General features: G+C 36.1%; 1 protein-coding gene across 1 annotated transcript in view; it reads left to right on the top strand.

Annotated features, from left to right (window-relative positions):
- The first annotated feature begins 1,420 nt into the window (after positions 1-1,420).
- Positions 1,421-18,506, top strand: part of IMPG1 (interphotoreceptor matrix proteoglycan 1) — a 55,975-nt gene continuing 38,889 nt past the window's right edge. Inside the window, exons 1-4 of the mRNA XM_064412478.1 lie at positions 1,421-1,701; positions 14,313-14,546; positions 17,772-17,938; positions 18,146-18,174. Of these exons, the coding sequence (XP_064268548.1) occupies positions 1,635-1,701; positions 14,313-14,546; positions 17,772-17,938; positions 18,146-18,174 (497 nt within the window). The 5' untranslated portion in view covers positions 1,421-1,634. The remainder of the gene's footprint in view (positions 1,702-14,312; positions 14,547-17,771; positions 17,939-18,145; positions 18,175-18,506) is intronic.

Below are 18,506 nucleotides of genomic sequence, written 5' to 3'. Positions count from 1 at the left end.
ATTCCACTGCCCTGAGAAAAATTCTCTTTGCTTGCAATTGCTGTAGATTGAAAGCTGAAGTAACTAAAAATAAGGTAACATATGGGGGGCGCTTCGTCTTCAAAATACAAAACTGATATAAATGTTTGCTACAGATTACCTGGTTCACACAGGTAATACTTCTATTATTTCATTATATACAATGTGATTATTATACATAAAACATGTAAAGACAAATATTGGTACTGCTAAAGAATGATCCTTATATAATAATACATTTTTCTTCAGTAGAAATCCTAATCATCTCCGGTGTTGCTTTGCATTGTGCTGCTGGCAAGGTATTCTAAATTTGTTTTGTTGGACCAATAAAACAATGTTCATGAGAGTTTATACACTAAAAAAAAAGCAAATCTTGTGTGGATCCAGCCCAGTCTGCACAGTAGCTGGTCTGAGTACTTAAAATCAGACAATCTTGGTAAGGGAGGGAGGTTACCATTGTTTAAATCCTAAGTAAAAATAGAATACTGATTGGGTTCAAATGAAGGTTGTTCTTAAAGTAACTTGTGCTTACAGATTCTTGCTGCCAGTCGAGATACTTCTTATGTTAAAGCACTTGGACAAAAATATTTAAGGCTGAGAGACCACTAGAAATGCCTACCGGGTAGCATTTTCAGGTGTAATGCAACAGTAAAAAAGGTATTGGAAAATAAAAGGATAAGTGTGAAACACCTACACTTGCCAATATGTAACTGGAATAGTTATCTGTGAAACTGGAGCAGAGCTGTTTGAAAAGTGTATTCAGCTGCTGCCAATTCTTGGCCTAGTTAGAGCTGTGTGCCTGAAACAGCATTTCCCACCACTTTCTCTTTTCCTCCCACCATGCAACACTTTCCCTGCCCCAGTCACAGTTTGGCATCAGATTGTGCCAGCCCTGAACAGTGCTGCAATTTACTGCTGAGCCATCACTTCACCCCTGTCACAGACCATCATCATCACTGCTTCCACAGGAGTATTGCAAGAGCAGCCCTGTGGTACAGGAGGATTGCAAGACATGGGCGGTGGAAGAGCTGAGCATTGAGTGTTCTTTCAAGAAAAAGCTATCTTAAGAAAGTTCTCTGGGGTTTATGGTCACTGGTTTGGACACAGCACCATTATCTCTCCCTGTGCTCACATGCCATACCTCCAGAATGCCCAAAGGATCAATGCTCAAGGCAATGGGAACTAGAAGAGACTTCCGTTGTTTATCGTGGTGTTGTTGAAGTCTCCTGGGGTTGACAGATGCCGCTCCAGAAGGTTAATAAGATGAAGAAAGCTCCTCCAGCTGGACCGTAAGAGGGATTATGTCTGAGCAGCAGATAAACAGATTATTCCAGAAACAGACACTGCTTTTTTTTAAAACTTCGTCACTCTTGTCTTACCCCTCCAGTTCCCCAGGCTAGAAGTGTGGGCGTTGGAGGGGTTCGCCCAGCTCTTGCACTCTGGCACCTGTTGCACTCTGCCCAGTTGCAATTCAATGCACTCCAAGGTTGGAGACACCTGAAAAATAAAGACTTTTGGGGATTTTAGTTCTCTAAGAAAACAGAATTCTTCTACTTGACCAAAATATTCTTGTTTCCTGCATGACTGGTCTTGAAAACTGTGAATGATCAATAGACATGCATTTGAAAACTGGATTAATATTTTTGATCATTTGCCTTGCTCTCCAAGTTCAGGGAAGCAGAGGTAAGTCCATATATTAATATATAAGGTTTAGATGAATTTTACATTGCATGTGTTGAGAAAAAAATATTTGCAAGATCAAGGGCTTTCATATTACAGAATTTTTAGTTTAGAATGTGGTGTTTTGACAATACTACTAGAGACACTACGGTTACTGATACTGTTATAAAGCTGAAAAAGGAAATATTGGCAATATTCCTTATGTGTGTTTTTCAGGTTTTACAATATCTATAAGAGATGCAATCTAACTTAATTTTACCTGAACAGGTTCTGTTATGAAAAAAATATTTGTGAGAAAAATATATGGAAAGTTTAAAAAAGCTGAAAGATCATCTCAGTGTTGACATGGTTAAAGATGGTCTTTCATCACTGAAATAAAGAGAAAGTAGCAAAATATATCTGCATTTACTAGTGGAGACATTTATTCTGATTATTAAAAACAACTTCAAAATCTCCTAGATGGACAAATTCTGTAAGAATACACCATACTGGCAAATATACAAAAATGGTAATACCACTATAGATTAATGTAATAATAACTATAAAATTATTTTCAAGAAAACAGAAATAGAGGGAACTGTTCTCTACTTAGTACATCAGCTAGCTCTTGCTCTATTTAAAAACATTTAAAAGTCCACAGCATTTATAAATCTACTTCAACAACAAAAAACAAAATACAGTTATGTGATTTTCCCTGGTTAGTCCCATATTTAAAAGATTTAGAGCTTTAGGGAATGAATTTAATTTTGGAGGAGATTTCTCATTAAATTTTCCATCTATGCTTTGATATTTGCATAATTGAATTAAAAGCTAACATTGCAACTGCTATGTGTGCTCAAGTCAATGACCTTCTATTTTTATGTCAGGCCTGTTAATTAAGTGCAAAGAATGTAAAATTATAAAAGATAAGGCTCCTCAACGTTATCTAAATATTTGTTAGGGAGACAGTATGAAATGTAGCCTGCTGTCAATAATAATTGGAAAATTTTATTTATTTGGGTTTTTTAAAGAAACTCCTCTTTTTCTTAAAGAAATACAGAAATACAGACCACAGTTCTTGTATCAGTTAAATTATGTAAGTCTTTTCTAGTGGACAATTAAAGAACTGAAAAATCCTTGAGAAAATATGTAGTTAGCACTAGAATTATGTTTTGCGGCTCTTTAATTTTACTTTTAGATTCTATGCAAATAGTTTCATTTAATCACTAATGATATTTTGGAAATGTGGCAAAAAATGAAAGAATGATGATATTTCATGTCTGACAAGAAAACAAGTTTTATGAAGACGTGTTGTTTTTGCATTTAAGTTGGATATTCTGTGATGGAAAGAGACAGAATGAATTCCGGGCAATTCGCGCATGCTTGATGGCATCGTTGCAGCCCCTATTTATAAATACAGCTTAGAAAGCAGCAGTGGTAAAAGTGGCATCACATAGTTTCACCAATTGCAAATTGTGATTGTGTACTACAAAACACTTTCCATAAAAGACCAGCAAAATGATGGGGGACTATCTTGACAGAGAGGAATACTAAATAACTAGAACTATTCCTTGCTACCAGTTCTATAAAGTGCAGCTGGTATGCATAAATGTATAATAATAACTTTAGTTTTACATTTAGTCATGCCATACATAATATTTTTAAACTATTTGATTTCAAATATATGCACGCAGGTCTCAAAACACTTAATGATTGTGTTAAGAAACTTCTTTTTCAGAGCAGAGATGCTTCCAGAACTATTATTTTATGACTTAACATTAGGGTCAGATACTTAAAGAAAATATTTTTTTAAAGTATATAGGCTCTCCCAGTAGTCTGAACATTTGTATTAATTACTCATTAGGGTTCCTAACATGGGTATTTTGAGACCTTTACAGTCATTCAAATTAGCAGTACATATAAACTGTGACAAACGAGGAAATAAGAGACTAAGACATAAAACAGCCCCATCTTAAAAAAAAAATAGACATAATTTCTAAATATTTAAAAGGTTAGTCACTTGATTTTTTTTCCTTGTGAAAAACTAAAATTCAAATTATTTTCTCACATTTATATTTAACAAAAGGCAGGTTAACAAATATGGAGCCTGCTTACTAAAGTTTTTTGGTCCTTCCTCCCTGTCCCTATTAAAAGACCCATAGAGTCCTTCTCCCATCCATTTGGAGGCTCTCCTGGAGCACCTCCAATTCCACAGTAAACAAACAGGAAACTGTAGAGAGCAAAATAAGAGTTACAGTACTTAACTTTGGCCATAATTTTACCACTGTCCTGACAAAAATTTTCTCTACCAATCGAAAGGGAAAGTGAGAGGGATTAAAACTTTTTGACAGTGAGAAGTCTGTGCACACAATCTGAATAGTAAACTACTGAACAGCCAGACTAAATACCAAAATGCAGAGGAGCTCTGAACTCTCAAAACTATGCCTTGATGCTGGGTACATCCTAGCACTTGATACTGAGCATGTAGGGGCCTAGAGCATGTTCAAGGCTGTTTTGTGATATTTTTTTATTCATCAAGCAAATATCTGCTATTTACTCAGCCATTCCTTAGGACACAAAGGCTTTGTGTGTGCTCTATGAAATCATTTTAATTCATTCTGACTCAGCCCTTCCTGCTAGGCCGTTCTAATTCCACAATAAATGTTTCAGATCTTCATTACTGTAATTGCCCTCAAAAAATTTAAAAGAAAAAGGTTTAAGAAAATTTGTGCCAAAGGAAAAGAAAAATCAAGGAATATAAAGCTTCAAACAAGGAAAGAAAACAAGATATATCTGCTTTTTGCACTAGATTGTCTTCTACTGTCATCCATAAAATAAGAATTACCATTTTAAAGTTGGCTTTCCTGGTTGGGCTTATAAACTTATGAAATGTAAGACTTTCCCTTTTTTCTCTCCTTTCTCAAACAAATGTAACACCGGACTATATATGGGATTTGATCTTTTCTGTTTTCTGGCTAAAAGCCAAACTTTAATATAAATACTAGACCATTGTCACTGAATCCTAAAGATCAATTCCAGGAATAGTCACACCTGTGCCATAGGGTTTAGTGAACTGCATGTGAATGAACAGCAAGATATGTGGGATTTTTCTCAGAAAACACCCGTGGACAAAATGATCAATATTAATGATCAGAGGATTTCTCCTTCTACAGGACATTAAGTAACAGGATACAATAAAATAACTGGAAGTCTTAACCTACTTGAAATCCAGATTGTTCATGTTCATATCTCAGCTAATTTTGGAGTCTTTGTGGTTTAAGCAGTGATCTAAGTGACATGGCCAACACCCATCACGTAGCAAACACAGTTTTCTTTGCAGAAGACAGTTTTTCTTCCCCAAAGGAAAATTCTATTGCATTCTATTGCATTTTGATGCTTTGAAATATTTTAAATATGTTTTTATTCTTTTTTTACCTCTGTCCAACCTAGTCCCTTTGGGATTAAAATTACTCTTCTGATCATTCTCTGTCACATAATTCTTCCATGTTATTCAGAAAGTAGGTGCAGTATCTTGTACACTCCATGAGATTTGTACTTTGTAAGCCCAACTGTGTTTCAATTTCTTCCCCTTCAGAATGTGTGATATTGGATAACACAGTTCTTAAAAACAAAGAAATACCTATCTGCTTTCTTATACATGTTTGTTATTCAGCATTTAGTCACTGTCAGCTGCTATTTACTAGACAGAGACTTCAGAACAGTAACCTGCCTGAAAAACATGAGATTAACAATCATCTGGGAGTACCCTGACACCTGCCACAGCGTAGGTGTGTTTACATACCCTTACATAATTGTAGCATACCTTATCACTGTAGGCAAGCACAGCACCAGTTTCACCCACACCTGCTCTGGCAGAGTAACACTATCATCCTAGTTTCACAAAAGCATGAGGGCCTGAGGTGTGACACACAAACTGAAGTCCTGGCTCGTAAGAGGCATTGCAGTCATAAAGCAGGACAGCAGCTGAGGCTGCTGGGCTGATTCTCAGAGCATCTGCCTGGTTACACAGCATCTGCAAGTCAGTAGGACCCAGGCCCACAGCTACATAACTAATTGTACTTAGGCAACCATGCTTGTCTTTCTATTTGGCTTCTAAAGTTCTGCTTCAGTGCAGAGCCAAAATTACCTTCTTCCTGGACACCCAAATGTTCCAATACCTCCCTCAGACTTTACCCAACTTTATATTGACAATCTTGGTACCCCTGTTACCTGAAATACTGGTTTTGGTGGCTGTGTTGCAGGTATACCTTTCATACATATGACTCAGAACAGATAATGGAACCCCATCTGTTTCAGGCAGGAAATGGCAATGTACTCCTCTTTAATTTTGTGATTTCATGGTGATGGCACAAAATGAAGACATTTCTATTCAAGTTCTTCTCCATTTCTCCTTCCCCCTCAAAACTAAATTAATAAGTCATGTTACATAGATCAAGAATTGGATTAGGTGTCCTCCAAACCAAACTTGGTCTATGCAGCTTGATGCATAACTAAGTTAAGTAAGGTTAAGTGCAGTCATGCTCTGTCAAAATGAGGTGGAGTTAATTAGCTAGAGACTGTAGATTGTACTGCAGAATGAGTGACCCCAAACTGTGAGGAAGATTGACCAGTTCCAATTCAACAAGCTGAAGAAAAAGATGACACTGGGGCTTCTGCCATCTTTTCATGCACCAGACATCCTAATTTTTATCATATGTGAATACAGTTACCTCAATAAACCCATTCTGCTCTGCAACTCTTTGACTCATACCATCAAAGCTGTTGAAATGTTGACATATGTGACAAAGCATCACTGGAACTTGAACTTATGCTGTCTCATTGACTTTCTTAGAGAAGGCTGTACCTCTTGAGAATAATTAATCAGAGAATTAAGAGCAGAGGTGCACAGCTGAGTGTTTTATCACTGCCAGTTGGATACATCCCTCCAAGAACTACTCAAACATTTAAGGCATTTTCTTGCATCCTTTGATGTGTCCATATCAATTAATAAAACAGCCTCTCAAGTCAAATGCTTCTAAGGTGGCCAAAGAAATCTAAATAGATACATGTTTCATACATGAGCATTAAAACCAGTCATTCTTCAACGCAGTTTCTAGTCCAGGTTCTGGACTTTAAGCAGACTTGTAAGATTCACAGTCTGGCAATAAAAGCATAGATGGCCTTTGATATTTTTTATAAATTCCAGCAGCAGAAGTGAGAACAGTTGATGAATAAAAGTTTTCACCTTTCTGTCTGAAAGAGAATGTAAAAATTTCTGCCCTTATAAGACCTATTACATCTATGAAAATATGAGTTTCTTACTATGTTTTTTTCTGATTGCAAGACAATGTGTCAAAATCATATGTTGACTCAAAGATTTCAGCATGTTCAGTATTTCTGGTGTGTACAGACAGCATTTATTGTGAATTTGGCTTCATCATTTGTATATGACAACTATATTCACAAAAGCAGGAAAATCTTACCAGTCACATGCTATGCTTGCTATTCTCATCTATAATAGGTAGATAATTTGCTGCTATTATTTTCCCATGAATTGTATAATTAGTATATTTCAAAGAAGTTACGAAATTATCTGCTCTAGAGAGAGAGAGACAAAACTGTTTGTCTGTTATAAGGCCCATGCATAAATTTCATTAAAATTGTTCCAAATTCTTTGTTTCTTCCTGAAGTTTGTTTTCAATTGTATATCTCCACATGGCATAGAAAACCACACAGATATGTATGAGCACAGGAGAAGGGAAACAACTGAGGAATTCTGATATCTATTTTAGCTTCCCAGTGTTAGTGACTTTCAGAAATTAAATTCTCCACACTTACTGAAATCCAAGAACACATTAGCTGATGACAGCCATGATCTTTGGTACCAAAATATAATTCCATGTTAATTTGAAGGGTTCTGAAAAAGAACTATTACCTAATGCCTTCTAGCTTTGAACATAAAACCATTAAAACAAAAACATTTGGAGTTTTTATTGATTTGAACATTTACTAATGGCATTGTTTATATCGTATATTTCAGAATAATGTATCACATTCTTCTTCAGATTTATTTCCATACATGTTCTGAGGTGTAGATTGTTTCATTATAACCAAACATTTCATATTTTTAACATAAGGATTACAATAGGAATGTATAACAAAGATTCATGGGAGACTTAGCTTATTAGAGCACTATGTTAACAGTACCAAATTCTTCACCTTTCACAGACATTTAAAGAAGAATTATCATGTGTTTCTGACAAGAAGCAGGATGCATTAAAACCCACCATTTTCCTGGATTCTTGAGAAGTAAACTCCTTGGTGTAGATCTAATTTTAAAAATTAACATAGCCTTTAAAAGGTTGAAAATTATAGAACTTACCTTTTAAGCAGAAGCCTGGGACTCATCTCCTGTGTCATAGACAGCTTGAGCACAACTTCTGAATAAGTGAAGGTGATGTTTTGTCATGCTGAAACCAAGAAAGAGATACAGGGATCAGGCATATTTTGCCTTTTGTATAAAGTCTCCACTGCACAAGCAGAGCCTGGCACCTCCCTGATATGTAAAGGTGATGCTGAGTCTTGCATAATACAAGATATTAGTAGGTACAGGAAGGGTTCTACAGTGCTGAGTGTGTAGCCATCATCTTTGTGGTTCTTGTACAGGAAATTCACAAGTGAATTTTAGCCAGCTAGACACAGGATCTTCCAAACTGGAGGCCTGGACCTCTCCCCTGTAGATGCAGAATTGCCAAATTAGTGATCCAGCCTCATTCCACAGGGAATGCTACTGTTTAGTCACACTTAAGAATGGAATTTACAAAGCCAGAGTACCAAACAGGAATTACAAAGCTTGTCATTTTCTATATTCATTTTGAGAAATTATAATTACTTACTTTTAATATATATGTCTTAGCCCACTTTCCTTTTTTGGAAATGTTGGCATTCTCAGCCACAATTCCTCTTCTACTGAAGCTAAGCATCAGCAGCTTATCTTTCAGCAAAACTCCCCCAGAGTAGTGTACACTGCCTTCTCACTCAGCAGTTCACTGGCAAAGCGCACCAAACCTGAAGAAGTGAGATCCACAGTGAGTTCCCCCCTGTGCCTCAGCTGCACTCATTACAGACCAGATAAGCCCCACCAGGATGCAGCAATCATCATGTCTGAGTTCCTCAGGAATTCCTTTCAAAGTTCTCTCCCTGTGTGCATTAAAAACAGTCCAATAACACATTGGACGTGAAGATAAGTTCAAGCAAGCCATATAACTTTGGGTTTAAGGGCACTGTGCTCTCAGACAAGAGCAGATTAAATATTAGTATTAATTTCTCTAGTATGGAATTCCATACCCTAAACTTGTCAAAACAGTGAGTCATTATAGTTGTGAAAACACGCTTGGAAATGCAAGGCAAACACAGTCAAAGTAGCAGTATCTGACAAAGCACTGGCATAGCAGCCCTGAACATCAGCAAGAGTGAAACCTCCACTTTCACATCTGCATGGGAAGATAGAGATTGCTGCACAAAGGGTGCAGGCAGCATTTGTGGATAAAGCCTTGCCATATTTTAATCTGTCCCTGCTCATCTAAGCCCCTTCAAATCCATTTGGACTCTTCCCATGCAACAGACCTGAGGAAAAAAAGCCATGGAAAAAAATATTTTAAAAGGAATATGAGGAGAGGACATGTCATGGGCACCCTGTCTGTCACTGGCAAATGCCATTAGAATGTGGGATCTTCACTGGTGCCATGAGGAGAGTGCCTCTGAGTCCAGGTATTACCTCTGTGTACTTTCTGTGCTCCATCTGGTGTTTACATTGATCAGCCGACTCAGAAATCTCCAGATCAACTTTTCAGGACTAGTTGTGAAAAGCACTAGCCATGCTTTTGTTACTGGCTCAATTATCAACAAAATGTTGGCCCTGCTATAGATTTAACCTCAACATGTTTATAGATCTTTGCTGAATTAACCTTCCTGATAAGCTTCTAACATTTTTCTTTACATAAGCCTGATCTTTTAATTATTATTTTATCATGCATGCAATATGTCTCATTTATTAATCAATTCCTGTCTGTCCTAAGAAGATCCACTGATTTTTCAGACTAATCTTTTTCACATATTTCAAACCTTTTGATGATTTTAATGATGAATTATTCAGACTTCAACAATTTTGTCACCTTGAATTTTGCTGGCAAATCTTTAGTTACCATATTTTTAATTCTTCTCTTTGTATTCAATGGCATCTAAATTTTCTCAGGTGAAATAAAAATAAATGTTTACCTGCAAAATAATACTGTATATAAATGTTTGTAGCCAGAGATCATCTACATTGCTGAAAAATGCAATTTTTCAACTCCTACTCCAACTACAAACTCCAAAATTTGAGGCTTTCCAAACCTAGTACTATTAACAGAAAGAAATTAATAAAGCTATATAGAGAAACATCTGCTCCATTTACACAAAAAGTTATGAATAAGGCCCTCTTGCTCCTATATTTATAAAAGCAAATTTTAAAAAACAACCAAAGCTGACCAATTATCTGAATAACTTTAAACTATTTTTCTCTAGAATCCATTTCAGTAGTGATGTACTTTTCCTTTTTTCGACATGCAGATTGTTAAGAACATATAGGAGCTTTTGAAATCTGCTCTTCCTGCCTTGTTGTTTTCATTAGGGTATCAATTTGATAATGGAGGTCTCAAGAGACACAGAGAAGAGGCCTGGCCTAATTTCAAGAATTTCAAATTTTTAATATGTGAAATGAATACAATTTATCTGCCTGAAACCAAAACCTGAAGAGCAGTACTGTGCACATGAGAGATTGGTATGGATATCAAAGCACTTTGATTAGATCCCATATGAATTAGATTGCTGCACCATATTTGGAAAATTGCTTTATGGTGTTTTGAAAACAATTTGTTATATTTGTCTAAGTTCAGGACTAGATGTCAGGAACTCCAGAATTTAATAACAGCTGACAGTGATTCTGTAGATAACCTTGGTAAAACTACCTCAATATTTTTCTGCAAATATGTCACGTGGAAATTTGGACATGGTGTAGATTCTTTTATGTGAGAATAAAGGAGAATTAGACCTTTGTTTAATTCATCTTGGAGATTAGCTGAAGTGGACTAAAGCATTATCAGACTTCTACAGTTATCTGTCATTCTGCCCTAGAACTATCAAAGAAAACTAAAAAACATAAACATACCTTTAAAAAATAAAACAGTCATCTCTGTGAAACAACAAGGTTAAATAATAAAAAGTCGAATTGGACAGGGTATGTTTGCAGTAAACACTGCCTTTTAATTACATGTGCTTGTATTAAAAAAAAAGAATTAGAAAAAAAATAGAGGTGTTATTTTTTTATGAAAAGTTAACCAACCTAGTGGTACTTGGATTATTTAGATGATCAAATGATGTGCCTGTAATATTTGCATCATTCTTGTGTATTCAATTACTATGTTGCATAGTAAAAATAAAAGGGATCAACTAATATCTATTGATTCCATTTCATAATAGAGTGTGTCTTTTGACATTTTTTTCAACCCAGGTTGAAATGCTTTTTTGAAAGCATCTAAAAAGGTATAGATGGAGGCATATTTTAGTAAAGTACATGGATGAAACATCTGTGAAGCTTAGGTAAAAATTTCTCAGTTCAGAATTTCCACAGACACAGGGTAAAACACAGATCTGAAGAATTATGAGGAAATTTTTATGCCAGAAGGCAAGTTTTCTTCCAATCACAATCAGCAAATATTAGGAAATTCATACTGGAAAATCATGTGGAGAGAAAGGCTGATGCTTTCTCCAATTCAAATTTTACTTTAGTAAAAAAGTGATTTCAAAGAATTATGATGATAAACATTATTCTAGTAAGAGGAATTTACTAGCCACAAGATATAAAGTAAATTAAACCTATTGCAATAGATAAACTTTAGAAAGAGATCCCTAAAATAAATTTTAAAAAAAGAAAGAAAAAAAAGCATTTAAGGGAAAGAATGAAAAGAAAAATAATTTTAAAAATGTATACCCACTCTAAATAGGATGGCAGAAAAGTGCAAACTGAAAGCAGAAAACAACTGGTCACTTCTCAGAATGAAAAGCGAAATAGGGACCCTAACATGGAGACTTTGAAATCATTACAACAATCATTTGAGAGGAATGTCCTTTGTCAATTTTATGAATAGTATAATTCTTAATTCAAGTTAAAGACTTAGAGGTAAATCCTGGAGAAGAAGCAAATCCTTCAAGAAATGCCTCTGCTCCATACAAAAGCTATCAAAGAGCTTAGTGACAAAATCCTCTGCCCCAGTTGGTCAGGCTGCCTGGGCAGCTGGTCTATCTCAGCTAATACACCTTGTGAAAAGTAATAGACTTACAATTGGCTACTTTCCACGTGGATTTTTGACTCTCTCTTCTAGAGGATTTCAGTTATTTGAATATAACATTCAAATAACTCTGTCTCAGCTGACTCAGTGTTTGGCCACTTGGGGATTCTGTTGAACCCAATGATGTTTCCACAGGGGAAATTCTCTTTATGCAGTTTATCGTTCAGAACCTGACTTTAATGTGGAAAAATTACTTCCATTTAATTTCATGTCAAACATTATATGACTACATCATTGTTTTAAATTACCTTGCAACAATTAGGCAGTTCTAGGTCTGCAGGTCACTGTCCCTGCCATGCATTAAAAAGTAATAACAATGACCTATTACCTTTGTTTTATAACCTCCTTTCTTTCAAACAATATTTGTCACAACCAAGTAGTTGACTTTTTTCTATATCACAGTAGCACTTATCTCAAAATATAAATGTTAGTACTATCATTTCTACACAGTAAACAATGGATGTTCCTTTGGAACTAAATAAGAATTGAGACGTATGATATGCATAGATATGTAGATATGTATATCTATATATATATCTATCATATATATGATAGATGATATATATCTATCATATATGTGTCTACTGACACACATAGTAGAACGTTCCCTATTCTTCATTTCATATACTGCTCTTTTTATAAAAGTATGTTTTTCAATTATTTTTCTCTCATCATTTATCTGCCCACTTTTCTTTAAACATTTAATTAACACTACTCCAAAGTGTCAAGATAATGTGTTTTTAACCTTCCTTATTTTCTCTTGATTTGCCTAAGAACAGGATAATTAGTATTTGTTATATGCAGCATGACACTTCTTTCTCCAGCAAACTGATAATTTTTTACTCTTATTTTTCTTGCTAGTGCTACTCCTACTGAACTTACTCCTTTTTAACCCTATTTTTTCACCTTATTCTTTCATTAGAATCTTTAAAACCATTTTTCAAACTAATTTTTTCACTTGATTAATCAGGATTCAGGAACACATATACCTTGCTTAAAGCTTTCTAATTCTTTCAAATTGTCTTCTATTCTGCTTATATTTTTCTTTATTTTTCATCTATAATTACTGCATCAAATCACTGTATCAAATTACAACAAAAAAGGGTATTTCCAAATTTGCTTTAACAACTTATTAACATATATACAAAATTTTGGAAGATAACTTAAAAGATACTCATTGCTCCTGTCACATGATCCTGCAAAAGGCTGTATTTCATCTCATTTAAATCTGTATTTATGCACTATTTTAAAATTAGTTTTTTCACATTACATTTAGCTGCTATGTCAAGTAGTACTGCAACACAAATACTTAGGAAGTGGAACCAGATGAGTCCTGAATTTTTGTGATGGCAGTTCCTCTGCTTGAGGTTATCTTGACACCCTGGAAGCTTTTCCATTTTTCATAACTGAATAACTTCATAAGTAAAATTTAATCCTAGGCCTTCAATTCCTAGTCACTGATTTCACTATTTTCTACTGTAACTGTTCCACTTTGCTAGGAATACTTAAAGGGTTTTTGAAATACGATGCCAGAGAATTCACAACATCTGACATCCAGTTGCAAAGAAACAATCAAAGTCTTTTCTGGTTAATACTTCAGTTTATGTGAGGGGAGGATAGAGGAGCGCACTGTGAAGTAAAAGAGAGACTGGAAACAGGCCTTTCTTTTCCCGAAGGTAATAAAACTCCTGTTCAACTTCTGAAAGTTTCAGGGTCTAGTTCTTGGGATATCTTCAAGGTTATGAACCTGATTTGAAGGGAGATGTTCCTTGAAGCCCAAAGGAAAGATAAGATTTTAAAGACTTAAGGTACAACAATTTCTCATTTTACTTATCTGCTAGTGTAGACATTACTTATCACTGTACTGTAAATTTCCCTACAGGGCGATATGCTCACAAATGAGATGCTGTATCACAGAGTTCAAGCACTTAAGTGTCTTTTGTGGATCTAATCCAAAGTCACTTTTGAAAACAGGATTTAGAGCTTCTGAAACTTTTACCCTGTGTGTCCTGGGTTCACGTGGTGAAATACAAGGAAATTAGTTACCAAGCCACTTGAGCTGCCGTTCCCCCGAGGGGTCAGAGGCTGCTTCTCCTCAGCACAATTACTCCTCAGTGCATTGACTCCTCTGTAATGTAGCAAAAAGGATTCTCAAGTTCATGTCCATTTTTAAGACATAAACTTGCATTGAATACCTACTGCCTAGGCAAAGCATGTTTATGTACTTTCTTTTTATTGTTTTTACAGAAATTCCTGATAAAATAAACCGTGCTGAAGCCAAACATCTTGCAGTCACCTCAGGGTCAGACAAAACAGAAAGAACAACAAAGCGGTCCAGGATATCAACCATAAGGCGGATATTTGACATGGCAAAACACCGAACAAAGAGGTCATCCTTTTTCTCAACTGGTGTGAAAGTTTGCCCACAAGAATCAGTGAAGCAGATTTTAGCCAGTCACCAAGCTTACTATAGATTAAGAGGTAAGATGATTATTGTAGTATGTACTTCCTCCTTCAAAGTCTTTCCTTCAACTAAGGAAACACAGTAATTTTCCAGAATCTTGTTCTTCACCTTTAGGCAGTGTATGTGCTATTGACTTTATGCTTTATTTTTACATAGATAATCAAATGTTACATGTGCATCAGCAGGGTTCAAGATAGACAGTTACCAGGAGAAAATAAAACAATGCACTCAAAGGACTAATGAACTCAGAGTAATTGCAGTGCTCTAGCACGGCTGAACATGAAGAACAGATTGTGCTTGCATTAGTGTTGAAAGAAGCACCACCTTTCTCAAAAGAGCAGGTACCATCGTTGCTATGCAAAATCAATAGCACCAGTTTAGGACAAGTATTAGAATTATTAAATGGTCATTGCACAATAGTGTTGGTGTATCTGTAGTTATACTAAGTCTATGGCAGTGTTGGTATACAATAAACACTAAGATACTTGCTAGCAAATCGTGAAAAAAGCTTAGGGAAGAAGAAATATTTGAGACATTTTAAAAATAAGACTTGCTCAACTAGGTCAGTCACTTCCCAGCTCTTTGTTTTACTTCCCTTGGCTACAGAAAGCCTATTGAGTTACCATAGGTTCTCTCTTCACCAATTTTCTCTCTTCCTTCATCTACCCCTCCCAGTCTTTCATCCTGTAGCTGTTCTATTTTGTATTCAAAAAATGCATGTTTGCACTGCAGATGGAGGGTCCAAAGCTAATTCTAAAACCTCATAGTCAGCATTTCTGGGATACAAGTATCTAAGACAACATCTACTCCCTAAATCACCTTTCCCTATCTATTTTTTCCTCTTTACCTGACACCATCCATTCACATTCATCTGTGTAACCTGGCTGCTCCTCAGCTCTCTTTTGGGGAACCAACTTGTTCCCTCTCAAATGAGACCTGGAGGTAAAGCTTCAAAATTTTTACTCCAGCACCCACTTGCTATAGGCAGCGTGAGAGAACTACACTTGTGGTATTCACATACTCTTTGACTAGAGAGTGAGACATAATTCTCTCTCCCAGGATTTTTCCTGGGGAAGGCAGTGAGAAAGCTCAGAGAGAGAAGAGAAAACAATTATTTTTTCTATTCACTGTGCCTGTTGTTTGGCACATGTGGAATGTGTTACGGAGATTGTTTACAGAAAGGGATTTGTTAATTGGACACTGGTGATGGTTGTTTGGACTGTTTGACCAATTAGTTCAAAGCTGTGTCATGACTGTTGGAAAGGGTCATGGGTTTTTCTTTAGTGTAGTTTAGTATTAATATGTAATGTAATATAATGTAGCTTAATAAAGCATTTGTTCAGCCTTCTGAATCATTGAGTCAGAGAACATTATTACCCGTGGTGGGGTTGCCCAGCATTGATATACACTAATATCTCTAGCTATTCCTATAGATATAAAAATATTTGATATTCATTGTAGCATCCAATGGGCATTAGACACAAATCTGAAATGTGTCACAGAGGCTGATCCAAAAAGCATTTCTTAAATAGAAATTAATCCTCAAAGTCCCTGAAACTCCCTGGTTACCTCTCAGACTGGGCTGAAAACAGCTCAGGTATCATTAACCTGAACTCAAAAAAAATATTACTGTGACCCTTTCATTTAAAAAAACCTGAATATGACAGTAATAGTAGCTTTTTGGAGATCAGCACATCAGCTGGGATATTGGACTCTATAAGTCTTGTAGTGCAGGAAGGTTTAAACTTAAATACTCCTTTTCCCCAGCAGTATCATACACTCACAAAATTTTCAAAGCAGATGTCGTCCAGTTCGTCAACTGAAACTGGAGTGCTTCCCAAAAAGTAAGCAACAAAACACACTCTGCAGCTGAGTAATTTGTACACTCATTCATAAAAAGGTGTTTCCCTTGAACAATTGCATATTTTCCATTACAATGTCTTTTCATCAAAACCTCAAAAAAATTTTCCTTCAAGACCAGAAGTTCTGGTAAAGACTTCTGCCCTCCCAGTTGAGCATGATAATTTATCTGACAAAACTGATGGATGTAAACAAAAAAGAGCTACACTTGCAAATATGGTGATACAAGAATAATCCTTGAATCTGTAACCACAGTATAATCCTTTATGTAAAGGCAATCTGGTACCCGTGCTGGAGCCTGAGAACCAGGACCCTTCTGTGGGACAATCTTACCTTCATTTTGTTTTAGATACATACTTTCAAGTTCTTTTATGTGTCTAAAGCCTAGGAGATGACCTCTCCCACTTCAAGTTCCAGGACACATTTGTAACTGAAAAAGCACTGTGGATCATATCAGTCATCTAAAGAATTTTTCTGCTAAGAAAATTTAGACAACTTTATCCTTTTTTTACATATATATGTATTCCGTACTTCCAGGGATGAGCACACAACACAAAACAGCTCAGATGTAGGAGCTCAGACAGTTGCTGTAGGATACTTCAGCCTCCTGTGACCTTATACCAACTCTGAAGATACACATCATAGCTTAGGTCACCATGAGGACAGCCCCTTACGTGGGGCAAACTGGGAGAACACACTACAATGCCTCCTCAGCTGGTCACGTGTCACATTTATCTGGTAACTGGATTACTTATCATCAGATGGTATATTTTCATTCAGCGGTAACTGCTCAGAAAAACAAATACCAGAGAGTTGCAAGAAAAAGGAGATAGAAAGTAGCTTTAATTGCTAGCTCATAATAAATAAATAAATCTCTTCAAAAGATAGCCTGTTCCTTTTTAATAACCTGACCACATCTGCTCCACATGCAGCTGCTCTACTGGGAGGGCAGGTCGTTCCTGAGGTATTATTGAGGGGCCCTAACACAGCTAGGTGAGTACATGCCTACAGCAAGTTTAGAGTAAACTTACTGCTCTAATTTCAGAGACACCCATATTTTAGATAATGCAGATAATGAACTCACTCTAAGCCAAAGTAGATATCAAGTACTGAAAATAAATGTCCCATCTCACAGTAATGAGCTTTGCAAAATCAAGTGCTAAAGGCAACAGCTTTTAAATTACCAGCAAGTTTTGGTTAAAATGGTTTTTCTGAAAAGTTTAAAAATCCCCTTCTCTAAAAGAATTTTTAAACAACATTTTGAAGAAGTGTGTTCCTTCATCTTGAGTGATAATGTGCAAATACTAAATCACTGTTAAAAGGCTTCCAAGTTTACTATTTGGTACAAAGCATCTATCCCCAGCCCCTTTCTTCTTACTCAGTCTGCCAGGAAGCTGTGTGGGAAGCCTTTCGTATTTTTCTGGATCGGATTCCTGACACTTCTGAATATCAGAACTGGGTTACTGCCTGCCAGAGAGAAACCTTTTGCATATTCGACATTGGGAAAAACTTCAGCAATTCCCAAGAGCACCTGGAAATAATTCAACGGGTAAGGATTACTGACATCTGTTTAGAAACTGGGAGAGATTTCCAAGTCCCTCCCCACCTGCTTATTTAAGGGCAAAGTATTACTCAGGAAAAGGAGGGGGTGTGTCTTAGAAGGAAAACATAAAAGTGTAGTGAACAAAAGAACTAACAGGCTCAATATTTGGATACACCCACTAGTAAAATGCTGTTTTTCTTAATCTTTTTGCAGCGAGTAAAACATAGAACCTTCCAGGAAAGGTAAGTAGCACAAGTAGAACCTTGCACTTGATGTTACTGCCTCTTTTGTAAAGATATGTGTAGATGTGTGTGTGGATGTGAGCAGATATTCAGATAGCACTGTGGTGTATTTGGTGTGTGCTTTGAGAGATGTGTATACTGGATAGATCACAGGACACTGTAATTGATTCATAATTAATGGATATGGTCAAATGTCTGAGTTACCTGTTCATTTCAAGACACCCCTGAATGTTTTCTCAGACTAATGTGAGCATTAAACCCTGACAGAGGCTTTACATTAGGCTAGTGTTGATTGGCAGTGTGACAAAACTTGCTGTAATTCTCAAAAGGAA

This window comes from Passer domesticus, chromosome 3 (genome assembly GCF_036417665.1).
Source record: "Passer domesticus isolate bPasDom1 chromosome 3, bPasDom1.hap1, whole genome shotgun sequence".
NCBI lineage: Eukaryota > Metazoa > Chordata > Aves > Passeriformes > Passeridae > Passer > Passer domesticus.
This window is presented reverse-complemented; position numbering and strand designations above follow the sequence as displayed.